This window comes from Hypanus sabinus, chromosome 2, assembly GCF_030144855.1.
Source record: "Hypanus sabinus isolate sHypSab1 chromosome 2, sHypSab1.hap1, whole genome shotgun sequence".
NCBI lineage: Eukaryota > Metazoa > Chordata > Chondrichthyes > Myliobatiformes > Dasyatidae > Hypanus > Hypanus sabinus.
In genome coordinates, this window is record NC_082707.1 from 28,272,326 (window position 1) to 28,286,739 (window position 14,414).

Below are 14,414 nucleotides of genomic sequence, written 5' to 3' on the forward strand. Positions count from 1 at the left end.
ACTACCAAGTCCCCTATCACTACCACCTCCCTCTTCACCCCCTTACCCCTTCTGCACACAGACCTATGCTGAGTGTCAGTAACCCGTGGTATTCCCCTGGGAGGTCACCCCCATAACAGTATCCAAAGCGATCTACTTATCGAGAGGAATGGCAACAGTGGTGCTCTGCGCTGTCTACTCACATTTCCATTTCTCCTGACAGTGGGATGAAGTTGTAAAAAGGTTCAATAATACTGTAATGGCTTCAGTCTTCCCAGTTGGAGGAATTTCTAGTTTTTCTTCTGAGCTGAATTAGAGGTAGCAGAATGGTCTTAGAAGTTTCATAAGTTAGGGCACCTTGATGTGTCAGTATCACTAAGGGATTTCATGTAATGAATAGCACCTAATGATAGATCCATGGGGTATGGCAGTATTAGCAATGTGGGAGCCTGATGAAAAATTACTGTGAATGAAACCACATAAAAATGGACCCAGAAGATATTGTCTCACTCACAAGGACAAAGGAGGAGAGCCATTGGATGAGTGAGATTGATTTTATTGAAGGATGCAAACAGGAGAGGGGCAAGCAGGAAAAGTTCAGCCTTGTCACAGTAGCAGGGGATGCACTTGTAGTTTTTACAACAGTAGACAAAAGACTGAAAACACTGAAACAGGAAAATATATGCTTGGATCTGGGAATTGACACCAGGTCCAACAGCTCTGCAGAGGAAAAGGGCATAGTTTCTACGAAGACTGCTGTCTGTACAGAGTTCGTACATTTTCACTGTTGCTGTGTGGGTTTCCTTTGGGTGCTCTGGTTTCTTCCCACAGTCCAAAGACATAGCCGTTGATTGGTACTTGGTCATTGTAAATTGTCCTGCGATTATCCTGAGGTTAAATTGGGGGTGGCTGGGTGCCACAGCTCGAAGAGCCAGAAGGGCCAATTCCACGCTGTATCTCAATTAATAAATAAAAACAATAAGTTTCAGTTTTTTTTCTCCATGGACTCACAAGTAATGCCTCCCAAACCAACAAAGGCTACAATTTCTCAACACAAATACAGTGGTTTCCAATTAATTGGGACACATCGAGACAAGTACATTTTAGTCCAATTAAGTGGCTACCTGAAATAGTTTAAAGGATATTAAAAAAGACAAACCGAGGAACAAATTATGTATTTAAATAAACTACAGAACAAATTAGAACAGAACCAATAGTACTACAGTACTATAAAACTGTGTATTAGTTCCTAACAGTTATCGATGGAGGAATTTAGTTATCGATAGTTACCTGGATGAGGAAGTGAAGGGATGGGTTAGTAAGTTTGCTGATGACACAAAGGTTGGGGGTGTTGTGGATAGTGTGGAGGGCTGTCAGAGGTTACACCGGGACATTGATAGGATGCAAAACTGGGCTGAGAAGTGGCAAGAGTGCCAGATAAGTGTGAGGTGGTTCATTTTGGAAGGTCAAATATGATGGTAGAATATAGTATTAATGGTAAGACTCTTGGCAGTGTAGAGGATTGGAGGTATCTTGGGGTCCAAATCAATAGGACGCTCAAAGCAGCTGCACAGGTTGACTCTGTGGTTAAGAAGGCATACGGTGTATTGACCTTCATCAATAGTGGAATTGAACTTAGGAGCTGAGAGGTAATGTTGCAGCTATATAAGACCCTGGTCAGACCCACTTGGAGTACTGTGCTCAGTTCTGGTCATCTCACGACAGGAAGAATGTGGAAACCATAGAAAAGGAGCAGAGGAGATTTACAAGGATGTTGCCAGGATTGGGGAGCATGCCCTATGAAAACAGGTTGAGTGAACTTGGCCTTTTCTCTTTGGAGCAACGGAGGATGAGAGCTGACCTGATAGAGGTGTACAAGATAATGAGAGGCATTGATCGTGTGGATAGTCAGATGCTTTTTCCCAGGGCTGAACTGGTTACCACAAGAGGACACAGGTTTAAGGTGCTGGGGAGTAGGTACAGAGGAGATGTCAGGGGTAAGTTTTTTACGCAGACAGTGGTGAGTGCGTGGAATGGGCTGCCGGCAATGGTGGTGGACGCGGATACGATAGGGAGACTTTTGGATAGGTACATGGATCTTAGAAACATAGAGGGTAACCCTAGTAATTTCTAAGGTAGGGACATGTTCGGCACAACTTGATGGGCCAGAGGGTCTGTATTGTGTTGTAGGTTTTCTGTGTTTTCTATGAATTCGTCCAGTGTATGCAATGAACAAAATTAATGCAGACACCTAGTGGAGATAATGAACTGCTTTCATACAGTGCTATCGACGACTGCATCCTCCAATTCTTTATTTTCACTGTAACATTCAAGATGATTGTCAATACCTTCAATTTCTTTGTAGTTCTTAACTTAATGAAGTAGTGAAATTGATTTAAAAACTGTTTGCTCCATGGTGTCGTGTCTAACAGCCACGTGATGTGCATGAGACTGACATTAGTTTGAAAAGGTTTGGCAACGGTCTCCTGCCACAGTCAAGTGGCATAGTGTCCCAAAATAAATGAAGGGAATCCCAGCTATTTTCTCAATTTGTTTTTGTTCTTTAAGAGTTGTCCCAAATCAGCAGCTGCCCTGATTAACCAATGTCACAGTAAACCAGAATTCACTGTAGTACTAATCTGTAACTGGTATTACAGTATTCTCAACAAGGTTGTCACTACAGCATTTCTGTTCATTTTCATATATGTTCTTTATTTCTAATAATACTTTCTGTTTTTATTACTTTCTTGTTTTTATTACAAGCACATTTATTTTCACATTTCTATATTAATTTTCAAAATCCAATTTATCTTGATCCACGTTCCTACGTCAGTAATGGTAGTTGAGACTACCATTAGTTAACCACCATTAACTACCAAGGTAGTTTTGGACCTTCTGAGGATCCCATTTTTTTTACTGAAACGTCGACAGTGCTTCTCCTATAGATGCTGCCTGGTCTGCTGTGTTCCAGCAGCATTTTGTGTGTTGTTGTTTGAATTTCCAGCATCTGCAGATTTCCTCGTGTTTGCTTTTTATTAACTTCAGCTTGGCGTTCAACACAATTGTACCTCAGAAGGCGGTGGGTAAGCTTTCACTGTATCCTGAACTTCTTGTTAGAAAGGTGATAGTCAGTTCATGTTGGCAGAAATGTGTCTAGCTCCATCATGCCGAGCACCAGTGCTCCACAGTGCTGCGAGCTCAGCTTGCTGCTGTTTGAACTGCTGATGCATGCCTGCACTACCGGATGCGGTTCAAACCAATCAACAAGTTCGCTAATGACACAATAGTGTTTGGCTTCATCAACAATGATGACGAGACGGCGTGCAGAGAGGAGGTAGAGTAGCTGGCAGAACTGTGTGAGCACAACAACTTCACACTCAATGTGGACAAGACCAAACAGATGATTGTGGACTTCAGGAATGTGCAGGCTGACCTCACTGCATGTACACGGTTCCTCTGTGGAAAGAAATAGCATCACCAAGTTTCTGGAAGTGTACTTAACGGACAATCTGACCTGGTCCCTCAACACCACCTCTTTGCTGAAAGAAGCACAGCAGTGTCTCCAGTTCCAGAAGAGATTGAGGTGAGAAAGGGTTCCCCCCCCCCCAACCCCATTTTAACCAATTTTTTTACAGGAATGCCATTGAGAGTGTCCTGACCAGCAGCATCATTGTTTGGTACAGGAATTGCAAGTCATCTGATTGCAAGTCTGTACAAAAGATTGTGAGGACTGCTGAGAGGATTATCAGGGTCCGTTCCACCCATTAGAGATGGTTATCAGGAGTGCTGTGTACACAGGGCTTTTAGTATTGTTAGCAACCCTTCCCATCCATCCAACAATATCTCTGACCCCACCCCTACCATCAGGCGGGAGGTACTGTAGCATCAGGACAAGAACCATTTGGATGGGAAGCAGTTTCTTACCCTAGGCTGTAAGACTACTGAATTCTTTGCCTCCACCCAGGTCTCATCATGCATGAAATATTAGTACCGTTATACTGTTCTTTTTAAATTTGTACCATATATGCACCTTATGGTTTGTTAATTTATTTGTGGTAAATTTACTCTATGTATGTGTGAGAGTTATATGTGCTGTATTGTGCACCTTGGTCCAGAGGAATGTTGTTTTATTTGGTGGTATACACGTATATGGTTGAATGACAATAAACTAAACTTGAACTTGAGGGAAAGAGGCAACAGGAAAGCACACCTGCCACTTCTATCAAGGACAATATCCTTGGGGAGAAGGTGGAAAGTGGAAGGAAAGTACTTTGTGCTTGGGACCTGGAAGATAATCCAAAACCAAAGTGAAGAGTTGCCACTGATATGTCCACTCACAGCTATCCACTCTACCACATGGAGTAACAGTGAAAGAGATATTGTGAATCTAGAGGACATGTGGATATGTCACAGCAAAGAGGGGAAGGCAAGTATTCTGCATGAGCTTAACTCTCGGATACCACGGTGTCAGCAACTTATGCACACCCACATTCACGGATAGGCAGAGTCAGTCTCTCTCTCTCTCTCTCTCTCTCTCTCTCTCTCTCTCTCTCTCTCTCACTCTCCCTCTCTCCCTCCTTTCATAGAGATCCCCTAAATGTTCATGAAAAGCAAGTTGTCGGAAGCGCAACGGTTTGGCATAATTGTGAGGCCAAGAAAGCTGTCCCATAGGTGATGTCGACAAGGAAGAGATAGTGACATTGATTCAACCCTTGGATTTGAATAATTTTTTTATGGAGTCAGTGTTGATGGTACTTTTAGCATGTTTTGACGTACCTGTGCAGGTTGTTCGTCTCTGGAGGGCACACAGAAGCACAAGGATCATGAGTTGGTACCAGATTTGTGGTCTTTCCCTTCTGAAGGTTGAGCTTGATCACTGGAAGCAGTGTTAAGTTTCACATTGCTGTTTGATTTTCTCTGAGAAAACTTCTGTTGAAAATTTACCAGTTATTGATTGATGAGATTGGAGACAGGGTTGGAAGATGTGTAGCAGGTGCAATTTGTCTTCCCAATTTTCAGTGCAAGGTGCTTAAGTAATGGAGTCAACAATGACTTGGAGCCCAGTTTCTAAATGTAAGCATTGTCTGCATATTGTGTATCAGTAACTGAGGCTGCGTGATTTTGGTTGCCGAAAAGAATCATTGAAGGTTGGAGGGTTTCCCATTTATTCTGTTCTTCAACTCCACTTCAGTGGGAAGTTTGATAGAGTTGAGGTGCAGTATTATGGTGAGGAAGACTAAGAAGAAAATTGTGCTTACATAGCCTTGGACATCATGGTCTCGTAAATTTATTTAATTATGTGGACCATCAGCTTGTTCAATGCCAAATAATCCATTAAAATATAATTCTTGATTAACTTCAGCTTTTATTTTGGGTTTACTATGCAATATATCTTAACTATGTTACTTTGTACATTTTTTTGTGTTTGTGACTGCAGCATCGATTTTGCTAAAGCATATTCTACATAACAGTTAATCAGAAACCCCCTGCATGTACACTGGAAGATGTGAGAAATTACATGTAGAGGATATCTACAGACTTGAGTTTGTGTGATAAAATGAATTGTAATAAGGGTGATTAGTTTTATATTTAACTTTAAAAATGTTGGCCAAAATACTTCATAAGGCTTAAAAGACAAATAAAAATTCCGGCATCTGCAGATTTTCTCATGTTAAAAATTCCAAGTATAAGGTTTGCTCCAGTAAAATTTGAAAGGAGATGTTTTGCTGAAAGGACAGAAAAAAAAGACAGAAAATGGTGGAAAAAGACTAAGGAGCTGGTGATGGACCTGAGGAGGGCTAAGGCACCGGTGACCCCTGTTTCCATCCAAGGGGTCAGTGTGGACTTGGTGGAAGATTACAAATACCTGGGGATATGAATTGACAATAAACTGGACTGGTCAAAGAACACTGAGACTGTCTACAAGAAGGGTCAGAGCCGTCTCTACTTCCTGAGGAGACTGAGGTCCTTTAACATCTGCCGGACGATGCTGAGGATGTTCTATGAGTCTGTGATGGCCAGTGCTATCATGTTTGCTGTTGTGTGCTGGGGCAGCAGGCTGAGGGTAGCAGACACCAACAAGCTCATTCGTAAGGCCAGTGATGTTGTGGGGGTGGAACTGGACTCTCTGACGGTGGTGTCTGAAAAGAGGATGCTGTCCAAGTTTGCATGCCATCTTGGACAATGACTCCCATCCACTCCATACAGGAGTACATTCAGCCAGAGACTCATTCCACCAAGATGCAACACTGAGCATCATAGGAAGTCATTCCTGCCTGTGGCCATCAAACTTTACAACTCCTCCCTCAGAGTGTCAGACACCCTGAGCCAATAGGCTGGTCCTGGACTTATTTCCACTTGGCATGATTCACATTATTATCTAATTATTTATGGTTTTTATATTGCTATATTTCTACACTATTCTTGGTTGGCGTGGCTGTAACGAAACCCAATTTCCCTCAGGATCAATAAAGTATGTCTGTCTGTCTGTCTATTGTGGTTTGATCTTGATCACATACACAGTAGGCTTTAAACATTTATGCTACACTGTAGAATGGCCACTAGATGGCACATCTGCACTTTGCTGTCATTTCCACTGTCTCACCTATCACCCAAATGAAAATGCTGACACATCAATAAAACAGAGTACAAAAGAATTGTTGTAACTATTTGAAATATGATTCACATATGTAAGACCGATGTTTGATTTTGAATCACAGATTGGATCTGTGCATTTACATAAAATTACATCACCAGACAAGAAAAACTGCAGACGTTGGAATCTAGGAACATAAACAGTGCCTGAAGAACTCAGCAGGTCAAGCAGTTTCTGTGGAGGCAAAAATTTTAAGCTGATGTTTCAGGTTGAGACCCTATATCAGGACTACAGAGCAAGAAAGATGAGCAATGCATAGCAGTACATGGGTGGGGGGAGATGGGTAGAGGCTGGTAGATGACAGGTGATGGTGAGCGGTGACGGGCATTTGGAATCAGATGGAAGAGGGATGGGGACCAAAGGTGGATCAAGATGGAGAGGGGATGTTGGACAGGTGGAACCTGGTGGTGTGCAAGGAGCATAGAAGAAATTGACAAGAAAACCCAGTAAGCAAAAGGGGTGGGGAAGGAGGAGAGTTGAGAGTTTCCTGAAATTGGAAAATGCAATAGTCATACCATTGGTTTGTAAGCTGTCCAAGCAGAATATGAGATATTGTTCCTCCAATTCGCTTTTGGTCTCTCCACATCAATGAAGAATCAGAGAATCAGAAGGCCAAGGATAGACGAGGCCAATGTGGGAGTGGGAAGGAGAGTTAAATGATATGCAACCAGGATCTCGAGCTGCTCATGATGAAACTGAATGCAGACATGTTGTGAAATGATCAACTTTCCTACCTTTTGATTCACCAGTGTAGATCAGGCCATTTCATGAACACCAAATGCAGTGGACCAGGTTTGACCTCTGCTTCACCTCAAAGGCTGCTTAAGTCTCTGGACAGTGGTGAGGGGCAGGTGAAGATGCAGGTGTTACATTTCCTTCGATTGCAGGGAAACATCAATTAATATTATAGTTTGAAAACCTGTAAAAGAGCACTCTGCAGCAGTTAAAGCCTCTTGTGCTTCTTAATCAGTCTGCAAAAACACAAAGGTGAGAGGAATTGGTACTTTGCTGGCTGGATTTACAGGGGCCTCTTGAGGAAGACATATGGCCAAGTCACTCCTGTAATCCAATTGGAAACCAAATAACAGCGGGAGATTGCCTCCACTACGCTCTTAAATAGAAAACTAGATAAAACTGAACAAGCTGAGCACACAACTCATACAGAAATTTTCTCTGTATCAAAAGGCAGACAAATATATTGGATACCTATTCAAGTGATATAATTAATAACCCCATTCCACAAAAATACTGCAGCTTTGCCAACATACTTGTGCTTGATTTTTGGGGGGGAAATGATTAGCAGCATCGAATATCTTGGCAGCTGTGTGAAAAGTAAAAAACACTGAAGAATGTAAAAAATGAAAAAAAAAGAGCAGTTGCCTTTCATTGTTTTGTTAGCGGAGACTGGGATTTCAACTTCTGGGGGAGAAAAGAATCCTCTATGGTGATTTACAAACCTGAAGGTATTTTGTTGGGTTTGGTAGGAAACCTGATCATTCTTAGTGCATGGTAGTATAATTGTAAAACTGGTCGTAGAGTCATAGAAAAGTACAGGACAGAAACAGGCCCTTTGGCCCATCTAGTCCATGCTGAATTCATTTAAGCTGCCTACTCCCATTGACCTGCACTGGGCCCATAGCCCTCCATGCCCCTACCATTCATCTATCTATCCAAACTTCACTTAAACATTGAAATCAAGCTCTTTCGACACTCTCAAGACCTTCTGAGTGAAGAGGTTTCCCTTCATATTCCCCTTAAACTTTTCACTTTTCACCTTTCACCGTTAACCCATGACCTCTCGTTATAGTCCTACCCAACCGCCTGCTTGCATTTGAACAAGCCTGCTTGCATTTACCCTATCTATAACCCTCATAATTTTGTATACCTCTATCATATCTCCCCTCAATCTTCTGCACTCTAAAGAATAAAGTCCTAACCTATTCAACCTTGTAACTCAGATCCTCCAGACCCATTAACATCCTTGTAAATTTTCTCTATTCTTTCAACTCACTCACATCTTTCCTGTAGGTTAGTAACCAAAACTGCAAACAATACTCCAAATTAGGCCTCACCAGTGTATCATACAACTTCAACATAACATCCCATCTCCTGTTCTCAACACTTTGATATATGAAGGCCAATGTGCCAAAAGCTTTCTTTACAACCCTATCCACCTGTGACACTACTTTCAACAAATTATGGACCAGTATTCTCAGGTCCTTTTGTTCTATCACACTCTTTAGTGTCCTACCATTCACTGTGTAAAACCTTCCCTAGGTGGTCCTACTGAAATACAACACTGCACACTTGTCTGCATTAAATTCCATCTGCCATTTTTCCAGCTGATGCAGATCCCTCTGCAAGCCAGTGATGGCCTTCCTCTTTGTCCACTACACCCCCAATCTTGGTGTCATCCGCAGATTTGCTGATCCAGTTAACCATGTTGTAATCTATATCAATGATCTAGATGACACCAAGGACAAGTACCGATACTTGCAGCACTCCACTAGTCACAGGCTTCCAGTCAGAGAGGCAACCACCTACCCACAAAGCCAATGTCTAATTCAGTTTACTACCTCATCCTGAATTCTGAACGACTGAATCTTCTTGACCAACCTCCCATGGGTGACCTTGTCAAATGCCTTGCTAAAGTCTATGCAGACAACATCCACCGCTTTGCCTTCATCTACTGTGTAGAAATGCAGTCTAATTTACGTAGAATTGGCTGAGCAATGTGTTGAGAACTAATCTGATTTGGGCAAAAAGGGAAAAGAACTGTATAAATGGATTTGTCATTTCTTCGTAGGCTATTCCTCAGGATCAAGGTTAACTTGCTTCCTCTCGATGTGTGGTTCTGAGGTGATTGATAGGCTAATATGTGGCACACAGACTGTACTATCAGTAGGGCCAGAAGTGGTTGATGGGATAGGAGATGGGTGGGTAGTTTGAGAGGTGCTATATTCCTTGTATTATACACAGTGAACTTTCATGTGACCCTGTGAATGGATTTCTCACTACCAGCCCCAATGCTTCTTATTCACTTCAAGCAGTCCTGCACCAGGCATTCCTAAAAATCAGTGGGAATGATATTTTTAACATTATGTTATTAAACAAAAGGTTAGGCTGTGAAAATGCTCATCAATCTTCTTCTGTGCATTAGTTAATTTCTTGCACGTCAGATCTCAGCAACAGGTCAAGAACAGATTTGAAGGAAGGGCATGGAATTGCCAATGTGAGGAGTAAGATTGTTGCAATTACACATTGGTTAAAATTAATGATATACACTTGGTAAATTGTACACTAAATTATGACAATTCATTGAAACCTACTGAATATTGAAGAGGGCTCAGCATCAGAATACAAGGACACCCATTTAGAACAGATGAGGTGTTTCTTTAGCCAGCGGGTAGTGAATCTGTGGAATTCATTGCCATAGACGGCATTGGAGACCAAGTCATTGGGTATATTTGAATCAGAGGGTGATAGGTTCTTGATTAGTAAGGGTGTCAAAGGTTATGGGAAGAAGGCAGGAGAGTGTGGTTTAGAGGGGAAATAAATCAGCCATGATTCAATATTGGAGCAGACTCAATGGGACAAATGACATAATTCTGCTCCTATGTCTTATGGTCTTTTAACATGATTAATACTTCCATAGATAATTTTTAATCTATTTTTGTCGCTATCACCCTCTCTGCAATCTATTTTGAAAAGGCTACACTACTATTCCAAGTTTTCATATGCCTTGATATTTATATTTAAATGCCAAACCACACCAGCACTTTAGGGAAAACATTTCTTTCTCGTTAGTTTCCACAAAAAAAGATAGTTCTATTTTTTTAAAGATCCAGCTATATTGTGGAAAAAGTTACATTTGGTTTAGAATAAATCTTTTGCTTTATTCAAATAAAAGGAAATTTACAAACAGCAGTGACATCTAGGCAGCAGCAATGCCATGTATCAATGGACTAAATTGGAAACCACGGAGCATAGATATTGCTTTCAAATGTATTTTTACAGATGAAAATCTCCAATTTCAATTCTGGAATGTAAAAGAAATTCCCAATCATCAATACCCGAATGGCCCAGAAACATCAGCCGCTGACACGAGTACTCTCCATTTCATCGCTTAACTGAGTCGTAGTAATAGAATTGTCTACCACAAAAACAGGCCATTTGGCCCACCATGTCCATCGATATTCATTCCATTTACCAGCTCCTGGCCTCATTTATGAAGCTGTAAACATGAATCTCATATCCTCTCTCGATCTATTCTGTTACCTTCAAAAAATCTATGTGTCACAACACTCAACCGTTTGTTTTTTCCTAGTCTGAAATCTCACATTAAAGAACACATTTGAGAGTTGCAATGGGAGAAGAGTCCTCAGATAATCTGACTCATTGTGTTATCTAGATCCTATTTCAGGAACTAATCTGACCATTCTCTATCAGATCCCTTCCTCTCCAGCCCTTTACCTTTCCCACCCACCTGGCTTCACTATTACCTAGCTATGCTCCTTCCCCTTGCCCTAACTCTTTATTCTGGCTTCCCTGTTCCTTTCCAGTCCTGAAGAAGGGTCTTGGCCCAAAATGCCAACTGTTTGTTCACTTCCATGGATGCTGCCTGACCTGATGAGCCCCTCCAGCATTTTGTGTGTTTTACCTTGAATTTCCAGCATCTGCAGAATTTCTTGTGTTTATAGTCTGACCATTATTCATTTTAGTAATCCCTCTATTCCAAACTGAGTCTGGAATGTATTACAATGAGTACTGCTGGACTAAGTTATGTCCTACAAGTCATTATTCTTACCCCATGCTTAGCTCATTGCTGTACATTTACAGAAAATTGAAAAGTCAGACATCTCTTAAATTATGAAAGGTGGATCTGGGTGCCTGCGTGTCGTTTCCGATTCAGTTATATTAATCGCAGATACATGAAAACATAGTGAAATAAAAAAATACAGTAAATCACTGAAAACTAACATGTAGATGAAGCAAACAATTAGGAAGGCTTTTGTTGAAGGAGATTCCAGTACAGGAGTAGCATTACTGGATTACAAGGAGCCCTGGCTGAGTTGCAGCTGGACCACTGTTTTGCCCCCTCACCCAAGGCTGGACATACAGTATTTGTGATGGAAGTGGTGCAATAAAGATTCGGCAGATTGACTCCTGAGAATGTGGGCTTTGACTGGCAAGAACAAAAGGATCATACTAGACTAGAGCTATATACTCCTGAATTTCAAAGAATTATAATGATTTCAGTGAAACAAAACGCTGACAGGGGCTTTGACAGGGTAATATCGGAGACGTCACTTGGTCGGCACAACAATGTGCTGTAGATCTCTGTTCTACGTTTCCCCTGGTCTGGCATCTAGAAAGGGTCATAAAGCTTAAATTTGCTAAAATCTGGGGGCAAAGAAATTTGTTCTTTCAAAGGGCAGTGTATATGTGAAACTCATTTTTAGCAGAATGAGGTACAATAGTTCAATTCCTCTCACTTTGTTTCAGAATAGTGTGCAAGATCGTCCCTAAAGTATTTTGCCACTGCCAAAATCTTTCAGCTCTATTCTCCTTGGTTAAAAGGATACTATATCCACACTGTTTACCTGCAATGCTCGGATCTTGAACATGGTTGAAGTGTGAGGTGAGACATGATCACGAACCTTATTTTAATGTGTGCGCTGGGGTTATTTTCTGGCGCGCAGCGCATTTTAAAACAAAATTATACTGATAAGATTTATTTAATATGAATAATACAGCGAAACGATTGTGGATTGATGCTGGAAGTCTTCAGCAGCTCAGGAGCGCTTCTGTGTGGAGTTCCACAGGTTCCAACCGGAGCCCGAATTGGTCCCTGATTTAGCGAGTCCCTCTCTACCAAGTGGGTTCCCAATGTTAGCCGCACGCGGAGATTATGACCCTTAACTTTACTAACACACCTATTCTCTAACTACAACCACGTCTGAAACTAGCCGGTTGAGTACATTCAGACGACCAAAGTAAGAGTTTTGAAAAGTAGCTTATGTTCTGTGGGTTGGTTAGACAGGGAGACTTTACTGCCCAACAGCACGCGTTCTTTAAAATGGCGTAGCCAATTAAAAAAAACACGAAACCGAAGTAAATGCGTTTATTTTAAAAAAAAGCTATCTTACGAATTCGATCAACTAAATACTTTACTCCCGTTACAATGTGCACCTATGGGGTCGATAGAATGGGGATTCTCAAAGATTTTCGCACAACTCGGCAATTCTCCTCCTCCATTCCCGCCCCTTTGGTTGAGCCAAAGGTGGTAACCCGAAGTCTGCCGACGAATGTCTCCAAAGGGTGATGGAAAAACACCGCACTTCACATCTCTGAAGTCAGCCTTCTGTATAAAAGTCACCTCCCCGCCGCTTAACAAGCACTGCTCTTCCCGTTGCTCTGCGAATCAGAGAAAATCGAAACATTTTACTTCACCTCAAACAAATTTTTAATTCGGATTCTTTTTTTCTTTAAAAGATCCACGCAGATAAAAATTAATACGTTGCCATTTGTTAAAATCAAGTGTTTTCAGAGCTAGGGAAAAGGCGACTGCCGTGCGAAGCCGGCTTACCTCCTCCGCCGAAGAACAAACGCGATATTCATGTGCAGCGAGTCAATTGCCTTATTTCGGGGAAGCGCAGAGGCGGCTGCGGAGACGACCCAGACCCTGTGCGAGTCTGACTGCGCCCCACTCTCTCCCTGCTAGGCTCCTGACCTGCTCCATGCCGAGAAACATGAAACTCGCTGCTTACCTGCTCTGCCTTTCGTGCGCGGGTCTGGTCTCGGGTCAGCTTTCCATCGGAAAAAGGTAAAACAAAAAACTATGTAAAGTTCTTAAACTTCCGTGTACTCTCGAACATCGGACGCCTGGTTCTATTACAGCGGGAGAGACATTCCGGCGTTTGCTCATGTCACCTAGGGTAACGAGGCTGAAAATTTACTCCCTGTCACCCCGCACTGTCAGAATTAATAGATGATCCTTGCACTCGAGCACCTCAGATCAACTCGGTGACCGGTAAACGTACTGGAAGCTACTTACAATGTGGTTGCGTCAGGTAACCAACTATTTCCACTTGGAGCTCCCGTTTTTACTGTCCCACATCCACGCAGGAGTTTTACACTGCGGCTTCACTGCTTCTTCTGGTCAGAGGTTTGCAGTCGTAAAACATGAGGGTCAAAAGAAGGCCTTAACGTAAATAAATCATTGTCAAGTTTTCATGCGCGGGATTCCATTGTGGGAGAATAAATGCTAAAAAAAATTTTGACGTGAAATTTCATGTTTGAAACACTGCTTAATGTGGTAATGGACGTTTAGGACGAATGCAACCAGATTATTTTGTGTGTTTCTGTATTATTGCATTACGGTATATTAGGCAAAGATTCGCTGGTAATCGATGGCAGATTACTTCGGTGTAAAATCGTGCTGTGGTGCTTGATTGTTGTTTCATACCAACCGACTGAGTTATGCCTCGCTTATTCGGACTACTATCGCAAATTTGGGGGATTAAAATTGAATCTTGATTTTCAGATAACGGTGACATATCAGTTAGTCTGTTAAGTTTAACTGCCACAATGAGGTTAATAGCTTGCGGAAAAGTCTCGCTTGAGATCAATGCTGCGATTGCTTAACTATTTCTGTCATACAGTATTCCTTTGTCCACCATTTTAGCTGAAGCGCTGCCCGCTAAGTTAACAAGTATCGTTAAAAGTAACTGTGTTCGGAATTTGAAAGGCGTGAACTGCGTTCAGGCAGCAATGGATG

At 41.9% G+C, this 14,414-nt stretch overlaps 1 protein-coding gene and 1 long non-coding RNA gene across 3 annotated transcripts in view; one reads left to right on the plus strand and one right to left on the minus strand.

Annotated features, from left to right (window-relative positions):
* Positions 1–487: 487 nt before the first annotated feature.
* LOC132407364 (uncharacterized) lies at positions 488–12,935 on the minus strand. Its single transcript, XR_009516454.1, has 3 exons — positions 12,827–12,935; positions 7,369–7,509; positions 488–4,908 (listed from the first exon to the last, which is right to left on the minus strand). It is a non-coding gene; the product is annotated as an uncharacterized LOC132407364 (long non-coding RNA).
* The window catches only part of pcolce2b (procollagen C-endopeptidase enhancer 2b), a 50,797-nt gene continuing 43,905 nt past the window's right edge, over positions 7,523–14,414 (plus strand). Inside the window, exon 1 of one of the 2 annotated variants that reach the window (XM_059993618.1) lies at positions 7,523–13,844. In XM_059993618.1, the coding sequence (XP_059849601.1) occupies positions 13,693–13,844 (152 nt within the window). In that variant the 5' untranslated portion in view covers positions 7,523–13,692. The remainder of the gene's footprint in view (positions 13,845–14,414) is intronic. The other variant, XM_059993629.1, reaches the window with a different exon arrangement.